Source organism: Pyxicephalus adspersus, chromosome 3 (genome assembly GCF_032062135.1).
Source record: "Pyxicephalus adspersus chromosome 3, UCB_Pads_2.0, whole genome shotgun sequence".
In the NCBI taxonomy this organism is placed as follows: Eukaryota; Metazoa; Chordata; class Amphibia; order Anura; family Pyxicephalidae; genus Pyxicephalus; species Pyxicephalus adspersus.
In genome coordinates, this window is record NC_092860.1 from 19,504,515 (window position 1) to 19,523,809 (window position 19,295).

The following is a 19,295-nucleotide window of genomic DNA, read 5'->3' on the forward strand; positions in this document are numbered from 1 at the left end:
AGTTGTTTTCTATTCATGGCTAAACCTATTAAAATGTTTAGCTATTCCCATTCTACAAAATATACATCATAATACATTCACATTGTAATGCGTATTCAAAACATTCATAATCAAACATTTCAAAACATTCATAATGTATTGTGTATTCTTCATAATGTAGGTATGTCATATAGGTAGGTATAATATGAAGGATGTAGGTTTAGTGTTACTCTTGACCCAATCTAAACCCCACTAAGCAGATCTGTAAGTTGCAATGATAAGAACACGACAGCGAAGACACAAGACAAGACCTGCACCAACAAGACGCAAGACCTACACTAATGCTTTCTAATAGCCAGATACGTCTCAATATATCAGAATACAGCCCAGGAAGGATTCTAAATCCCCAGATACCTGTCACAACAAATCACTACAGAGCTATGATCAATAACACATCAATTCTATATTCCGCTATATATGACATAAAATCATTTGTATTAGGGATAGAGTTCCCAGTAGTTTCATGTACACAGTAATTGGAAAATCACCATTAATTAAACAATCTCTAATCATTTTGACAGCACAGAATGCCACCATTATTCTATATATATTTGCCCCTTCAGTTCTTTAAAACACAGCGGAGGGCACAAGCGTCCATCAATATTGGGGAGAGAGCAAAGCTTCCGGTGACAGCTCCTTTCAGTGTTGACTAATGAATGAGGGTGCATATGTTTGACATTCATTTCTCAAATTGTTAGGTAATGTGCTTGGTTGTATCTCTAGCAATATGATTTCTAAAACCTGGATCTAAGAAATACAAAGCTATTGCTCATAGCAAGCAAACAGATTCCATTTTTGATATTTCCAGCCCAGAGTTTAGCAAGAAAACTAAAAAATATTTGGTTGCTATGAGCAATGGACCTTACTTATCTCTTACTCCAGGTTGTATACAACATCCCCTGTGTGTATAGGTGACACTTCTCCGGATTGGATTTGCCCGCTATCATTCCAGCACTGCTATGGCACGAGGTAAAAATCCATTGGTCTCAGTTCACTTACCATTTTGGCGGATCACCCCAATGCCTGTGGAAAGAAAGGACAGGCAGGAGGTGTCTGAAAGCTCCTCAGTACGGACACCCAAAGCTTTCTCTTTAAAGAGTTCCCTCCAATTTGTACTGTGCCCATTCACACACCTGCTACCACATTCACCCTGATTGGATGCCATTAGCTACAACACCCTCCCAGTCCCAATCCTATGCCAGCTAACCCCTGATTGGACAGAAGGGCATTTTACCAAATTTAGCCTGTGACTTGGGAGGGGGGCCAACACAAAAATAAAAGACCAGGTAAAGAGGGAGGGGTCAGTGACAAGTATGAACACATGGCACTCTTCTCACTGTAAATAGTTAAAGGGAATTTCCAGCACTTGCCATCCCCCTTCTCTCCAAGTAACCCCTCCCTGTGAAAGTGCTGGAGCCCCAGATTTACAACAAGGTCTGGAAGGGCCAGAGAAGAATAAGTATCAGATGACCTCCTCAGCCCCTTCCACCAGGGAACAGATTAGAAATAGAAGCAGCTGCAAACGTGACTAGCCATGGTACAATCTATGTCAAAAGAGGTGCCGGCAAAAAAGACTGGCATATTTGCCATCTGAGTGAAGCCAAGTAAAAAAGCACAGAGAAGGACACAGATCAAGTTATCGGATGCTTAATGCCCAGTGTAATCCTCTACAAAGGTGCATGACACTATTCCGGTCTTCAGGAAGTGTTTTACATATCAATCTTGAAACTGAATGTTCTATGCAAAATATGTTAATCTATCAATTGATCTTTACGTCTCAAAATCTCAAAACGCGATGGGGTATTAAAAATTCTTGAACAATTATTAACAATTCCAAACCTAAAGAATGGCTATTAGAGGATCTTTGCCCTCAAGACTAGAGGGGACCTGACTGTGGCAAGTGGGAGTAGAAAATACCCTGACCGCAGCAGGAGTAAGCAATGCCCTGGACCAGTGATTAATAGCAATGAAAAATACCTTAGGTATTTTATAGGAACAGAACTGCTGCCAATTTTGTGTTCGACTAAACATACTGATCAATATTTCCATTGGTTAGGGACCAAGAAAATTCACACATCTGTATGAGATTCTGCTGTTCCAGTTGTTTTGCCTGGCTAGAAAGGAAACAGAATTACAATCAGTTGTGCTTGATCATTTGTAAACTTTATCAGTTGGTAGTTTCCCATTTTAGTGTTAGTGGAAAGTGCCCAATTGTTGGTGTCAATGGGCTTGATTTATTAAAGCTCTCTAAGGCGGAAGAAGACACACTTTTTTAAGGGAAGCTGGCTGAATACCTGAAATGGATTTTTTCAAAGTAATTTGCTAGCAAATATTTTAAATCATGGACCAGATCCATTCCAAGTTTGCTGCATCACCCAGCTTCAATTATGAAAATGTATCCTCTCTAGCCTTGGAGAGCTTTAATAAATCAGACCCAATGAGAGGAATAGTACCCCATCATTGGCTTTAGTGCCCCATTGTTGGAGTCATTAGGGTTATTTTGCTTCATTATGTCATTGGGAGGACTTTTGCTCCACTGTTGCTATCAGTGGGAGGAATAGTGTCCAATCATTGGTTTTAGTGGTAGAAGTAGTAGCTCATCATTGTTGTCAGTGAGAAAAATAGTGTCCCATCATCGGTGTCAGTGGAAAGAATAGTACCCCATCATTGGTATTATTGTGAGGAAATGTGTCCCACGGGCCAACTAATTGCAAACAAAGGACTGCAACCAGCCTTTAACTTGGCAGTTTGGTTCGACATTTTATAAATATTACGAGTGGAGGGGGAGATGTTCCATAGTCTTAAAACCTGGCCTGCTTCAGGGAGTCAATGCTGCTCCTTCTCGTAGTGAGCATTCACTAGGCCAGAAAATATGTTACTGTCAGGATCACCAGGTGAAAAAGAGAAAGAAGGAGACAGATTGTGTATCTGTCTTTTTAATCCTTGGAAAAACTGGGTCTGTAGTACATGACACCCAGTACTGCCTTTTCTTTGTTTGAACTTTAAAAACACATTTTAAACATTAGACAAGCATGGTATAGATTTTTTTCCTAAGAACAACCCTTGATCTAACCATGCGTACAGTGGTCCTCCAATGTCACGTGGTGCATTGATGACTGTCCAATTGGGAACGACTGCTGTTCACTCCTATGGGGGATAGCACAGCGGGGTGCTGCTAAATGTTATTTACTATCTATAGGACACCATCCAATACACACCCTTCAGTATTACTGAACAACATACTTACAGAGAATAATAAAAGCCTCATTACATTATTGTTGCAATTTAGTTCTATAATCTATGCAGTATGTATACAGAATATCATTATTTATACCATGTAACGCACAACTGAATAGCAACCAATCCAAATTTAGGGATAAGCATAACACAAGTGAAGGGAGGAGAGCACAGAGGGGTGCCGCTCAGTCGTTCTCTCCCCTCCCTTCTTCATAAAGCAGAACGGTGCTGTATGTCCAGAGCTTGTTCATGCATCTTTCAGCCTTTTGTAGTTGGTAAGGATCATGAAAGATCCTTTCCAAAGACAGTTATCGAACGTGTGTACGCAGCCTTAGTATTAGGTAATGGTAACTAGTTTACATTCCAGTATTATGTTAAGTTCTGGCATTCCATAAATGCCATGGATGACGGATTCAATCATTTTGTGCTGTGTGGATGCTGCACACCAGTGCTGAGAAAATAATTAGCTTGGCCATAAAAGGTACCAGTGATGCTAATTCTGAAATGAATGGTAGGTTGATGCTGATGGTTTTTGGCCTATTATTATTAACACTATTTTCATTATGTATTAGTAACCTATTACACAGCGCATATCTAGCAGGCAGCACTGATTACTGTAGGATGATACAGAAAAGTCATCAACACTAAGCTGGTGCCAAATACATTTCAACCTGTGTGTGGGTGTTACTGGGGTCAGGGAAGAGAAGTGACATAGTTGCTGCTGAGTGGATGCCAGGCTTGTATTACAGGACTGTAGTATCATACTCCTTGCCAAATACCAGTCCCTTGTCACCATCAACCAATCATCTTAGAATTCATAAATGTTTTGAGTATGATAAATGCACAGCACATTTTGAAACACAGACCTAGCCCTGTCTTCAACCTTAGAAGATTGAGAAGTTCCAGGAACACAAACAATACTTGCTTGGTTCTGAATTATTTCCCCATAAACTATGGATATGGTGGATAATTCCTGAGTTGTTAGCAAGACAGAGTTCAGCAAATGTCAATTGCCCCATTAAATCAATGGAAAAACAGCCTGGCCTGTTGGCGCTTGTTCTAACCATTGGAGGTTTTGACTTCTTACATTTGGCTTTTCACATATGAGTATGTTCCAAAATCATAAATATTAATATGAAGTTGACCCCCCCAGCCTTGCAGGTACAAGAGTCTGGGAAATGTTGTACCCAGCTAAAAGAAGCTTGGTGATGTCAGGTACTAACGTTGGAAGGGGAGAGATTTCAAAATCAGTGTTCTAATTTATCTCAAAGCTTCTTAGGTTTGAGGTTAGGGCTCTTGACCTTTTCAAGACGCCAAGCTTTTCACACCATGTTTTTTGGACGTGGATTTGTTAGGCAACATATTCTGACAGAGGTTCTAGCCCTCCTTAACATATATAACCAGGTCAATTTCACTAAAGCCTGAGAAATGTAACCAGGTCAAAGATGTGAGACTGAGTTGTTTTCTTAGGTCTACAGTCCATCCTATGTAATTACCAAAGTCATCATACATTACTTGTAATTGGTTGGAGCCCCAAGGTAAAGAGGTTTATGGAAATACCCTGTCCCTAACTGAAATATAGTAAATTATGAAACAAGAAAGATTCAAACACAGTGGGACTTTAAAGAGCAATATCATCAACATTTCATAAAAACACCTATGGTTTTTTTGAGCATGATAAAACAGTATTTTAAAAAGATACAATAAATTTTAGTTTGTATTCTATGGGTTTCACAGAAATAGGCTGCTTCCTCAGGAATGAATAACAAGGGTTCAATACTCTCCTAAATGTAAGAGATATCAGATGCTTTGATCACACAGCACCACCCACAAAAATCCAAATAGAGGCCTAAAAGGCAACAGAAATCCCCAGCATAAAAAAATCACCATATCAATCATGGTTCAAAACAGCTGCTATGGGAAGGATAAAGAGAGCCAGAAGTAAGTGGTGTAAGCATGGAGAATATGCCTCCCTAGCGTAAGGTTTGAACCATTCTTTTCAAAATGTACTATAAGTCATCTTACATTACTTGTTTGTCTAGAATATAACTTTGTATGGTAACATTGAAAACCTAATCAAAGCATTTTCTGACAATATGCTTCCAATATCAGAATGTTCAACAGGGATGTTTTGGACAAAAGACAGGCAAAGGGGGACATATGAATTGGGGGCCTCCCTGTCCCCATTTAAGCTCCCTCTACCCCTTTCATTCTGTCCGTTGGGGCCTTGAACAATTGCCCAGTTTTACATACTCCAAAACAGTTCTGAGGTGCAACATAGCTTTTCGGCAACAGGGTTTAGTTCCAACAATCTAAGATTTAATGAGTTTTACAACAAAGCTTCCCATCCATACCAAGCCAGTGTTGTCAGTTCAGATGCCAGTGGCCTTGGTTGTTTTTCTGTCTGTTAGTGCAAACAGTCTCAGTGTTCAGATTTTATGTGTTAATAGTAAACAAGGCTTGTGCTTTTATCAGGATGCCTTCCAGGCTAATCGTGTTTACTCCTTTTTGCAGAATGCAGTTCAATGCAGGGAAAATGCCATTTAAAATCAAAATCATTTGAAACATGGAGTGGACTAAGCCATGGCATTTCAATTTAAGATATTGTATAGTAAACAATAGATTGGTGAACAATAAGTATATTTTGTAATGGGATCAAGTCGTTGCATTCTCTAAATAGTGTTATGCTTTCATGATATTTTCCTGGCCAGGGCCGTTATACTCTTCGCTTTCTACATGTGTCCCAAGAGGTCTATAGATAGTACTTCCATCTCCGTGGCCAACATGTTCATAGTTTAAAAGAATATGCTATACACATTGAAATGTTATTTATCATAATATGAAAACAGATTTATTATAAACGTATATTTATTATTAGTTTTTTCCTTCTTAACATTTATCCCATGCAAATGTATTATTATACTATTTGTATATTTATAAGTATTTATATATTCACTAAAACCTCATATAATCTGTGATCATGTCAATTTATTATAAAAAATCATGTTTAATATGATATAAATATAAATCCACTGCTTTATAAAAATAGTTAATCCTTCCATGAAGGTCCTGGTTCAGTCCCAGTCTCCCAATTGTTGTCTATGTTGTCGCCATGTAACACAAGCTTCTAACTTGGACTACAAGTGACTGTATGGTCATCAAAAGTAAATAATTAGTTTAGAAACCTTATATTTTGAGGATAGATTCTTGTAACTAAATTTCTCAATTATTGTAAATTACAAGCCCAGCAAATACTTTTTCATCTCTTTTTTTTCCTTGTGACCCTCTCTAAGAACCCCCCAAAAAAGTAAGTGTTAACTTCATCTATACATATACACTTTTTATATACCCAACCATTTATATATTTTGATAATGACTCTAAATTAGGAGAATCTGATCATATCTTATACTTTAATAGGGTTGTAGCTTGGATTGGTTATCTCCTATTTTTACAATACTTTCATGGTGGATCTAGTATTCTTATCACTTGATATGTAAGTGCCTCCAATCTCATTTTGATTTCCTTTTACTACCATATTACTATAATTTTGATGTGGGAGAAACACAGGGAGAACCTGCAAACTCCATGCAGATAGTCTCCTGGCAGAGATTCAAACCTTGGACCCAGTGCTGCAAAGGCCAGAGTGTTAACCACTGAGTCACTGTGCTGCCTTTACATTCTAACACACACTACTTACCATATACATACATTTTTTAAAAGAAGTACTACGATTCTACAATATTGTAATTTATTACTTGAGATGGATTCTCAGTTATCATTTGATACATATTTTTTATGTATATAGTTTCTTGAACTTCTTTACCCTTAAGATTTATTGTGTTCTCATAATTAGGAAGCCCTTTGAGCAAAACGCTTTGGGGACCTCCTTTACTTTTTGATCTCCAGATCAAGTTTGAAAATAATTTCTTTAGCAAAGACCAGGAGTGTCGTCATACAAAAAGAGGGAACACTGTAAATGTGCCTACCCCACTACACGCCTGCCAATGTGTCACTCAAAGGGGAAGAAACTTTCTCCCAAGTAAATGTGCGCAGGAAGATCGTCATCATGGGAATACAAGAAAGGTAAACAAATGATTTTTAGGGAAATCAAAAGGAGATTGTTTATGATATACAGTGCTATAAAAAATGTTTTAGCAAACTGCAGAAACAATACACACTTAATGCTGCAGCCTGAATACATTCATGAAGCTCCTAAAATACCAAGGTATATCCCAATATCCCTAAGGTGCCAAAACTTTTTAATAGAACAGAAATATGTTGCATTCTCTGCCAGGTCCTCATCCTGTTTGAGCCCTCTTGGTGACATGGAATGAAAAGGTAAACCCCCCCCCCCCCCCCCCATGGGGGACTAGTAATTAAAGGAAACCCGCAAAATAAAACATTTAGACTGTAAATTCTGAATTTTCCAGATAATACTTTTTTTTATTATTACTGTGTAAGGGTGCTTCTTGGATTAGTAACGGCTATAATGAGTTGCAGAACTCTGAAGTAAAAATGTTGACCTGATGCACCAGCATCCATTCATGAATTAAAAAAAATATCAGTTTTGTATGCTGTAACCCTCTTACACTGATGTCATGACTAATGTGCTAAAAAGAAGCAAGACTCCGTTCTTTTGTCTAAAATAGATCACAGCTGCAATGGACCTTGGAATAAATTCAAAATGTGAACAAGTGTTCTATCCAGGATGTTTAGAAACTTCCTCCATCCTTCCCTTCCTCCGTGCAGATCATCTCTTCTGATGAATAGTGGCTGCATGATCAGCATCCTCTCTCATGTTCTGAACACTTACACCCAACAAATTCTCAGGGTATCAGCAGGACATACTGTCACCAGAGCTTCCCATAGGGCAGGAGGTGACAGGCAGTGATATCTGTCACAAAGCCAGACCAGCCTGCAGATATCTCACACAGTTCCTATTCTCCTGCCTGCCTTAGAGGTTAGATGTTACCACAATGTTCTCATCTGTAGCACTTTTGGTTGCAATTATTCATATTTTAGCTCTAAACAATACTTTTCATCCTTTTTAGCAATTGCAGGAATCAAGAGGAATAGTCTAAAGTAAACTTGTCTGTTACCTGTGCAATGTTACCTCCCTGCCCTCCCTACCTGCACTCATGTTCCTTTTGTTTGTTTCAGAGTGGCTAACCTGTGCCGTGGGGGAGCAGTGAAATGAAGGTATGTGTGCATGGACATTCTTCATGTGCTTGCATGGATTTCCCTCCGGGTGCAGCAGTTTCCGTCCACATCCCAAACACGTACTAAGAGGTAAGTTGGTCCTCCCCCCAAACTGGATTTAGACTAAGATATGAATATTAGACTATGATAGGAATGTTAGATTGTGAGCTCCTCTGAAGGACATTCGGGCTTCATAAATATTTACGTTACATACATAGTTTTTCATATACCCAGTCGAGTTGTATCGTCACAGGACTGGGATATATAATCTATACAGGTAATTCCTAATCAAGTTAGTTGTATGACCGTAATTGTTCTTGACCATCCCGACGCTTTTCACCCGCTGGGCTTTTTCAGGGGAGTATTAGTTTAAGATATGTATGGTCTGTATGTAGGTACAAAAGAATAAAGGTAAAACAAAAAGATATACTTATTAACAAACTGAATAAGGTACTATATAGTAATAATTAACAGTAATATTTTATACAGTCAAAAAAAGGTTCAATGTCATATATCTTATACCTTCAAGATTAAAGTTGCATGATAAGAACATGATATGGATAATGAGATATAATGGAGTTTAGTAGCCCATAGTATTACGTGTAATGTTGTTGCATAGTCTGATAAAATGTTTTTTTTAGCGCGCAATGAAGGTAAGTGTATTTTTTTTTTTTTTGTTTTAGGCACTTTTCAGTTTAGTTCCTTTTCAAGTAAATGCTATCATGCTCTCTAAGTCTGCTCACAATTAAGACATCCAGATCCACAGGGCTAATGAACATGGAGACCAGCCAAGGTGAAACCTTTAAGCAGGCTGGATCGCGGTATCGGATGAGTATGATTTTTTTTATTATATTTAACATGTATTCGGTGTATAAGACGCACCCACTTTTCCCCCCCAGTTTTGGGGAAGAAAAAGTGCGTCTTATACGCCGAAAAATACGGTAATGGAGTTTAGTAGCCCATAGTATTATGTGTAATGTTGTTGCATAGTCTGATAAAATGTTTTTTTAGCGCGCACTGAAGGTAAGTGTATTTTTTTTTGTTTGTTTGTTTTAGGCACTTTTCAGTTTAGTTCCTTTTTAAGTAAATGCTATCATGCTCTCTAAGTCTGCTCACAATTAAGACATCCAGATCCACAGGGCTAATGAACATGGAGACCAGCCAAGGTGAAACCTTAGTAAGAATTAGTAAGAACATTTAGAAATCACTCAGTTGAAAGTACTAAAACATGGCACACAACTGTACAAAAATACAGAATCTGCATATTTTCTATTAATATTTCACAACAGATCCAATCTGTTTAGGTCCAGCTGAGGACCCAAAAATTAGTTGCTTACAACTGGCTAGTACATTCCTTGTAGATTCACTTAAGATCTAAGTATATCATTAGATTAGTGGTTTGATTGTTTTAAAGTGATAATTGTCCTGTGTGTACAAGGCCTTAGTTATATAAAAGTGTACACTGAACCTGTTCTTTAAATACCTATTGAAACTCTGTGTCTATCAAGATGGTAGTTGGGTCAGCAATGGATTACAGTTGGCTTGCAGGAGAACTGGTGTAGATGGTAACAATTTAGCATTTAGCCTGGCTGCCACTTCAAAGCAAGCCAAGAGACAAAACATGGATCACCCTATTCATAGCCTCTCTAGACGTAACACAGTAGGTGCTGTCATTAACACATACTGCTAGAGCTTCATACTGAGTGGAGAGTGAAGTGCCACATGTGGGCTACATCTACAGAGCTCCGCGCCCTACGGATACCCGCTACTGTCTGTGCAACTCAAGCAAGGTAAATCAATGCAAAAACTTCATTATGGTAGACCAAACCATAAGCAGTTTATACATATTATGTGCATTAAGCGTCATATATATCCTTGGGGGACTAATGTCAGAAAAAACATTAATAGTAAGCTGACAGACTTGGCTGCCTATGCTGGAATATATTTTCCTAAAAGCCGTATTTGTTAGTAATAATGTTAAGCAATATTGCTAAGCTTGGGCCTGCTCACCCACTTTATCTCCCTTCTCCTGCAATTAATCAATCAGACTGCACATTACACATGACTGCACATTACACATGACTAATAATAAAGAAGGAGGAATGGGTACAAGCTTGTTTTAAAACAATCATGTGCATTGCCTTTTCAAATTAATGTAACTTTTTGTTATTGAACCCCTTACCAGCATATACTGAACTAAAATCATCATTCCTTGATACTCATCACTGCTCTAACATGAAGGCCAAAGGAAATGTCTGGTACTTGCAAGTATGGAGAAACATATGACTTACTCCATGTAACAGCACTACGTCTAAAATCAATAACCTTGTATAAACCATGACTCTGACATCTTGTGGGTAAGGCTATGTACACATGTCCTCAGGGCCGATATTGGACGAGAATCTGGCGCGTGTACAGCGCCCGTCGTCTATCGTCCGAATGACTGTCCTGGTGGATCCACGGACAACAAACAATTTTAATGGAAGCAAATAGGAGAGTGCACAGCAGGGTGCGGCTCTGTCGTTCTCCCCCTCCCCTCTCCATAGAGCAGAACGATGCTGTATGTACAGCACTCGTTCATGTATCGTGCAGTCCTTAGTCACTGGAAAGGGTCGTGAAAGATCCTTTCCAACCACAATTATTGCACGTGTGTACCCAGCCTTACTCAGGATTTGTCTTTGAATCCAGGTAGTTAGAGATATAAAAGAAGGGTACTTACATGGGTCTGTGCAGATCTGCAATTAAACAGAACTAAAGCTAAAGTATGGAAAATTAGAATGCCCCAAAAAATAGCAAATGTAAGATGCCTGGACCACAACCAGGCTTCCAGGATGATAGAACTCCCTGTGCGTGTGTGGAAGATATATTATCAGTGTCCGACCAGTGGCTAAAGGCAAAATACTCCATACCTGGAAGAAGACTGGGGGAGGATAGCAACTTCAGATATATAGGGGCTGATTTATTAAAGCTCTCCAAGGCTGGAGAAGATACACTTTCATCAGTGAAGCTGAGTGATCCAGAAAACTTGGAATGGATTTCTTCAATGTTATTTGTAATTTGCTAGCAAATATTTTGAATCCTGGACCAGATCCATTCATTTAAGTTCCTGAAATAGACATTTACAGAACTGGCCCAGAATTTTGATGCTTCTGAGGTTCTTTGAAAGCTACAGCATGTGTCAGCACATTCAGGCACCTTTAGATTAGTTTTCAGCATGAGGCTGAGGTTGAAAATAAACTCCCACATATCTCTGACAGCTAACCTATTCCAGATGGTTTACTTGACCCTAAAATGAACCCTTTTCCCATGTCAAATCCTAACAAATAATCAAAAATTAAAATGAAAGAAAAAACTGAACAAAACATGAACTGTAACACTTTAAAGTTTCACTTAAACAATTTGTGATCAGGCAGGATTTTATTACAGTCTTCAATAAAACATACCTGCTTGATGACTCTCCTCAATTGTCAAAAATTTCTGAGCTGCGCAGCAAAGCAAAGGAAGCCAGGATACTTTAAAGAGATGGGTTGGGAATATTTTTACTACAAGCACCATGAAACTGTGAAACAAATCATCTAAAGTGACAATTTGATTCTATGAATGTGATCTAAAGTATACCTCTGTTCACATGGGATAAAGCAAAATGTTAAGTCAAAGCATGCTGAGTGTCTTTCAGTGTGGTAAATAATACTGTAAGGGGGTCATTTGAGATTGGGGACCATTTTCCTTTCTTTACTAAAATAGTTTGCTTGAGAGAAAGGGTGGGTTGCTTATGTATGTGGGGCTTGGATGTTTGCTTGTGGGGGAATTTGGCCTAAATACCAGCAACTCTGCTTTATCCCAAATATCTCTGCACTCTGTATGATAGCAGTCAGGAATGAACAATGCAATGCGATGAAAAGCAGAGCATATAATGTACAGCAGTCAGGGTTATGTAAGTAACTGTCTTCATTACATATTATGTATACTGTGCTGTACATAACAGACCCATTATTATTGTATGCTACATACAAGCTCCTACATAACATGTTCCTGGCCATTGCACACACTATATGTAATATTGAAGTTTAGGTTGCATCTTATTGGTTAATTGATACATTTACTGCGGAATAGTGTGTAGTTCCTTAAAGATCACACAGGCATTGGTGGCATGGAGAATAAGGGCAAATCCTGAGTGGAGCCACTACTATCTTGTGTGTTCACTGGAGTCTAAATAATAAATTGCTACTATTTATTTACAAGTATTTATATAATATTTTTATTAATATTCAAGTTTATTCATGTTTATGTACAGTACTGTCATATCAGCAAGACTGTTTTTGATCTCATTATCTCCTATCTGCACTATCCCTACCTTTTTCCAATGAAGTTCATTTCCTTGCTGGGACCCAAAAAAAGATTCCATACTTTGTGCTGTGTTTCCCTTTTCCTCGCTGCATCTTTCTGTATTCTTCCCTATGCCCTTTCTATTCTTCACTGCCTCTTTCTTTGCTTTGCTTTATGTCTTTCCTTTTCCTTACCACCTCTGTGCTGTGTTTTTTCTTTTTTATCACCAAGGCGGTCTAATTGGCAAATCTTAGTGTTGACGTTGCATATAGCTGTCTAATAGGGCATGTGCAGCTGTCCTGAGCCTATTTCCTTTCCTTAGCCTTATGTAACATTTGAAATGTTACTAAACAAGCTTGAATTATGAAGGATGTATTGGTGGACAGGTGGGATTGCCATTTTATATAAAGAAAACAAGACAGTCTGACAGCAACATCTAGGCCAGTATTTCAGCATTTTCTAAAACAAGAAAATATTGCTAGTATACCGGGTGGTGTAATTTAAACCACAATTTGATTTCTTATAATTATTTCCTGGTTTAAAGTAGGCAATCTGTATTTTAAAACGCTTCTTTCTTCCAGGACCCACTCACATCAAGAACTGTGAGAATGGACACATGTTCCTGCACATCAGGGCCATGCACTGCAGTAAGGCAGCTCATTGACCAATGATCTAAAACAAAGTACAGCTATCATGGGCCACCTAACGCAGAACAGTGGTCCAAAAATGTGTTCCCATGTTCCACAGTGCATACCTGTGTCCTGGAGTAGGTGTACTAAGATATTCAGAATACATAGCACTACATCACACAAATGATAATGCTACCTCAACACATATATCTAAATAAGCCCTGAAGCTGTGTTTTTTTTATCCTATGGAGCATATTGAACCTGTGTTTAAAATGCCTGGTAATACAGATCCAGTACTTCCAATTATGAAAAACAGTTTGTGCCAGCTTCCTGAACAAACCAGGTGACACCCTAGGCATGTTGGTTGGTATCCCCATGGCACCAGGTCCCAGCACCTAGGCAGTCAGAATGTATCCTGATGTGGGGGAGGCTAATAATCCACTTACATGCCACTTCATGGGGAGCAAGTAGGTGGTTGGCCTCTACCCAGTGAACTGTTCCTAAAGGTAAATGGCACATTGGTTAATATCAGCATAACAGCAGGGTTGCAAGTTTAGAACCAAATTGCTATGGGGATACAAGGCTGTATGTCTTGACTGCGCGAATTGTTTGTTCAGGACGGATGGTTTGTTAAAAAGTAGCCATGGGGCCCTTCATAGAGACACCGGTACTTTGCCCAGCACAGCCATGATAACGGTGTATCCTAAAGATAATTTGCAATGCTGCCAAACAATACCATTTCTTATTATTATCTAGTATTTGTATAGCGCCGACATACACAGCGCTTTACAAAGTCCATAGTCATGTCACTAGCTGTCCCTCAAAGGAGCTCACAATCTAATGTCCCTACCAAAGTCATATGTCATTTATACAGTTTAAAGTCAATTTGGGGTTAAGCCAATCAACCTAACTGCATGTTTTTGGAATGTGGGAGGAAACCGGAGTACCCGGAGGAAACCCACGCAGACACTGAAAGGGGAGAGCCTGCAAACTCCATGCAGATAGAGCCCCGGCTGAGATTAGAACCTGGGATCCAGTTCTGCTAAGGCCAAAGTGCTAACCTGTGAGCCACCGTGCTGCCCATACACATTTACTACTATGGTACTGACAACTCTTAATAGGTGGACATAAAAAGTGTGTTTTGCTGGTTGACAGCAGAATGTGCTAAGCTCAAAAAGCACAAACAACAGAAAACAGAAAAACCTGCTGAGAACCAAGTTGCTTGCACTAATAGAGTTTATTGACTTCTATAGCGCTGTGTAATGCTTTATTAAATCTGGGGGTAAACATGAAAGGAAGAACTTTGTTCGCCAATGGCCAGATCAAGTATAGCATACGAGTACCAGACAAATGTTAGACAGTATTCAAGTGCAGACTAACCAGCAGTGCATGCTGGCAACTATATACCATTTATATATATATACAGAGAGAGAGAGATTACACAGCAACAGCTTCGACTGCAATACTGAACCTGTAACATGAAGCACTTAAATGGCTCGTTTTGATAAATGAACAACAATTTTTAAGATAAAATAGCCTAATGGTAATATATTGACCATCCAAGAGCCGGTCTTGTGACAAGCTTGGCATGGGAGGTCAGCATACTAGGCTTTGAGGATCTGTCGATATGCCAACCAAAGTTCAGAGCACTCCAAACTTAAAAAGCATATCGGGTTCAGCAGCTAATGCTCACAGAATACTTTTAAAATGTTTTATAATCCCCTCCTGATGTATAGTTCTATTTTTATGGTGAGGGTTATACAGTGCTTTGTTTGTTGTACTCTACCATAGTGGATCACGTCCTTGCATAAAATAGTGGCACAGAAATCCTAAGCAATCAGTAGGCTTACCACTTGAAGAGTGGCACACAGAAATGTATAGCTAAAGGGGTACACAGCTGCTGTCATGGGAGAAGCTGACAAATGGCAGCAAATGGCTCCTTGAGGTATTAATAGACATTCCAAGGAAGTGCTTGCCAGCAGACTCAGCCTGATTCCTAAATATGGAAGCACAAGATGAACTTAGAAAGAAGGCAAAAAGCAGAGTCCAAAAACTCCCAGCCCTCATCGAAATCTTCTTTCAGCCCCACTATCATACAAGAAGGAAGTGCTAACGTTACACAGCAGAATTCATAGATGTACTTGATTAATAACCTCTGTACTGAACACACAGAAGACCAAAGTTAAATTATAGAAAACTACTGATATTGCCCATGAATGCAAAGTCCAGCTGTATTTTTTAGTGTTAGGGAGAAAAAACAATAGAGATGAAAGATGAAAGATCAGGGTGACAGAAAGATGAGCTTATCAGTCTGCTGATTCTATTTTCACGGTCCATTCACTGGATGGGTGTATAAAGATAATGTGTAACTATAACAGAGAAAATCAGGTCTCCTCCCTGGCCAGACAGTATCAGGCTGTGTAGATCTCATGACTGGATAGAAATGCAGAAATGCAAACCCTCTAACAGAAGAACAGCTGTTCTATATGTGTTTGTCTTTGTGTAATTGTGATTTACACTGCAGATCGCATATAAAACATGATCTGTTGTTGCCTTTGTGCATTGCATTTTTAGGACTACAATTCCCTATGAAAGGTTACTGAAGGTAAACATTGCAGATTCCATTGCTAACTAATCCTGAATGCTACTTGCTTGACTGCTATGCTGACTCCATGAACTTCAACACTGAGTCAATGACCCAGAAATCATATTCACATTTCTGACTTTACACTGGTGAAGTGCTTGTTCCAGATCAACGACAATTAACTGAAACCAGAGATGGCCAGGGAACTGGTGTTTATAGTGAGTCAGCAATGGCAGCCTCCATATCTTTCTTTCTGCAGGTTTTGGTTAAAGAGTTTATCCACATAACGGCCTTTGGGTGCTTTTTGCATGGCACCTTCACACTAAGAAGCTGTTATGAATTCCAAATTAAGGTATGGATGGCTGAAGATTTGAGATGACAGCAGTTACAAACATATAGGGCTCTATTTATAAAACAGGGAATCTGACGTTCCTTCAAACATTCCCTAGTGGGAATCAATTACTTCCATTGCAACACATAGACCTGGAAGATTACCACGAGGGAATGTCTGATTCTCTGTTTTATAAATAGAGCCTATACATTTATATATTTATATATATTGTGTGTGGGGGAATGATTGTTTGATTGCTGGAGACCCTGAACGCTGTACCTACCTAGAGAATCATCGGTGGATATATATATTCTGTTGTACATCACAGTACATCACAGCACACGATTGTATGAGTGTGTATGTGTGTGTGTGGCTTTATCAATAGAGCCTTTATATTTATATATATTGTGTGTGGGGGAATGATTGTTTGATTGCTGGAGACCCTGAACGCTGTACCTACTTAGAGAATCATCGGTTCATATATATATTCTGTTGTACATCACAGTACATCACAGCACACGATTGTATGAGTGTGTATGTGTGTGTGTGGCTTTATCAATAGAGCCTATATATTTATATATATTGTGTGTGGGGGAATGATTGTTTGATTGCTGGAGACCCTGAACGTTGTACTTACGTAGAGAATCATCGGCTATATATATTCTGTTGAAGTACATCACAGCACATGATTGTATGAGTGTGTATGTATGTGTGTGGCTTTATCAATAGAGCCTATATATTTATAAATATTGTGTAGGGGAATGTTTGATTGCTGGAGACCCTGATTGCGGTACTTTGTGTTGAATCAGATTTGGAACCACCTGTGTGCCTGTGTCTGTGATGTACTTCATCAAAATATAGATAGACCAATGCTCTAACACAAGGTATAGCATTCAAGGTCTCCAGCAATCAAATACCCCCCCTACACAATGCGCTAATCAAGAATCCTGCTCAGGTAGCAACCTCTCTGCACTGCCAGAGCCATCAGGTGCACAGAAGCTCCCTAAGGTGTCAGCGCTTGGGCCTGAATGGACAATGACCTGGTCTGAACACTTTTGGGTTGGGAGTGCCATTGCATCATCTGCCTATCTGAGCTTCTAAAGCAGTTAACATTGGTGACCAGGCTGGTAAGAATGCTGCAGTTAGGAGGCAGTAAGAAGCATTGTTTGGTATGTATACTGTACATGACTAGGGGGCACTCAGGGCAGAGTTGCAGGGTCTGTTGATTGTTTTTTTTTTAATACCTGGAGTTAGCTGTACTTTTCTGACTCTCATGGGAACACCTCTGTCATTCTGTGTTTGATACCTAGTGAAAGAAAGCAACAATTTATTTATATTCCATGCTCTATTTTTAGAATAAATGTATTAGTTAATTTATTATTAAATCTTATGTATGAAAAGGATACAGGTGATTCCAAATCTGATCATACCTCTGATGTATGAGTCACATAGCTGCTGTCAATCCACCTGAGATGCAGACAGCTTGGTATGAGCACCTAATATGTCAGAGTGCCAGTAATCAGTGCTGCTAATCTGCAATTCATCAGATCACCTAAAGCCAACACAGAATATAGAATTAATATGCAATTATGTCTCATTCATTACAAGCTTTGTACAGATTATCATTAGGATTGAAACTGCAAATTCCCAGATTACATCATGTAATAGTTTTATAAATGTTTCCTGATAATTATAGCATGGGTGTTGTATTCATTGTAACATCTATAACAACCTTTTTAACATGGGGGAACACTTAAAATAACTTTCATGTCTTAGGGAACCCCAGCTACTATATCCACAGCTCATAGTAAATTGGCCTGGTGGTCAGTGACAAAAATGCTTCATACATTGCTGGCCAGTGGGAAGAATGTCAGCGTTAGGCTATGTACACCTGCTTGATAGTTATCGCCTGAGAAAGTCGTGCTCGTTGTGAGCGAGAATCAGACATATGTACAGAGGTTGCCCGACTCTGTTCCGATGGAGAACAATTGCTATACAAGTGAAAGGAAGAGAGCACAGCAGGGTGCCGCTCGCTCACTTCCCTCCTCCCTTCACCATAAAACAGAATGGCTGCTGTGTGTACAACGCTTGTTTGTTCATCTGTTACTCTATGTTGCTGAAAATGATCAGAAAAGACACAAAATTCTGCATGTGTACCCAGCCTTACAGATAGCTAAAAATATCACTGGTGTCAGTGGTATCTGACCTGTGCGGCAAAAACTGCTCAAAGAACCCCTTGCACCATCTAGACCAGGCATGTCCAAAGTCCGGCCCGGGGGCCAATTGCTGCCCGTTTTCAGCTTTCCACCGGCCGCACGGACCACGCCCACTCTGATTCCAAAAACGTGCTCTGCATGGAGCCTGCACTGACACCGGACTCCATGCACAGGGAATCCTTCACGTCACCCTGGAGGGTGTGTGCTGTGCGGGAGCCATGCAGACAACGCCCACACTAATCCTGAGTACGTGCTGAATGGTCGGCCCCCATACACTTTCACCTCACCAAATCTGGCCCTCTTTGGAAAAAGATCTGACACCCCTGAACTAGAGCAATGTCTCAGCCAGGGTCTCATGGATCTTTAGGTTTCCTCCAGAGTGTAAGCTGTGGATATAGTAATTATTGGAGGGGTTCCTGGAAGACCTGAAAGTTATTTGAAAGGTTCCCCCCCATAGTAGAGAAACACTGCCCTAGACTAACCCACAGGTGCCATGGAACCCTGGCTGGGAAACCCTGATCTATAACCTCATTATGTAGACTGAATGGTATTATGCAGAGATTTGCCCTTTCTGAACCTCTGTAGGTATAGAAGCTGCTGTCACTTACCTTCTCACAACCCCACTTACCTGCTTGTCTGGTATCACTACATTTACACATTGACATGTATCAGAACTTCTAATCTGGCTATTCGTTTCAGGTCTGGATCATGCTCATCTTGGGTGGATATCTGA

General features: G+C 39.5%; 1 protein-coding gene across 3 annotated transcripts in view; it reads left to right on the plus strand.

Annotated features, from left to right (window-relative positions):
- SNX21 (sorting nexin family member 21) overlaps positions 1–19,295 on the plus strand; it is a 58,339-nt gene that overhangs the window by 26,571 nt on the left and 12,473 nt on the right. For 2 of the 3 annotated variants that reach the window (XM_072403787.1, XM_072403785.1), the window contains one exon: positions 8,438–8,476. In XM_072403787.1, coding sequence (XP_072259888.1) covers positions 8,471–8,476 — 6 coding nt within the window. In that variant the 5' untranslated portion in view covers positions 8,438–8,470. Of the gene's footprint in view, positions 1–8,437; positions 8,567–19,295 lie in introns of all 3 variants that reach the window. The other variant, XM_072403788.1, reaches the window with a different exon arrangement.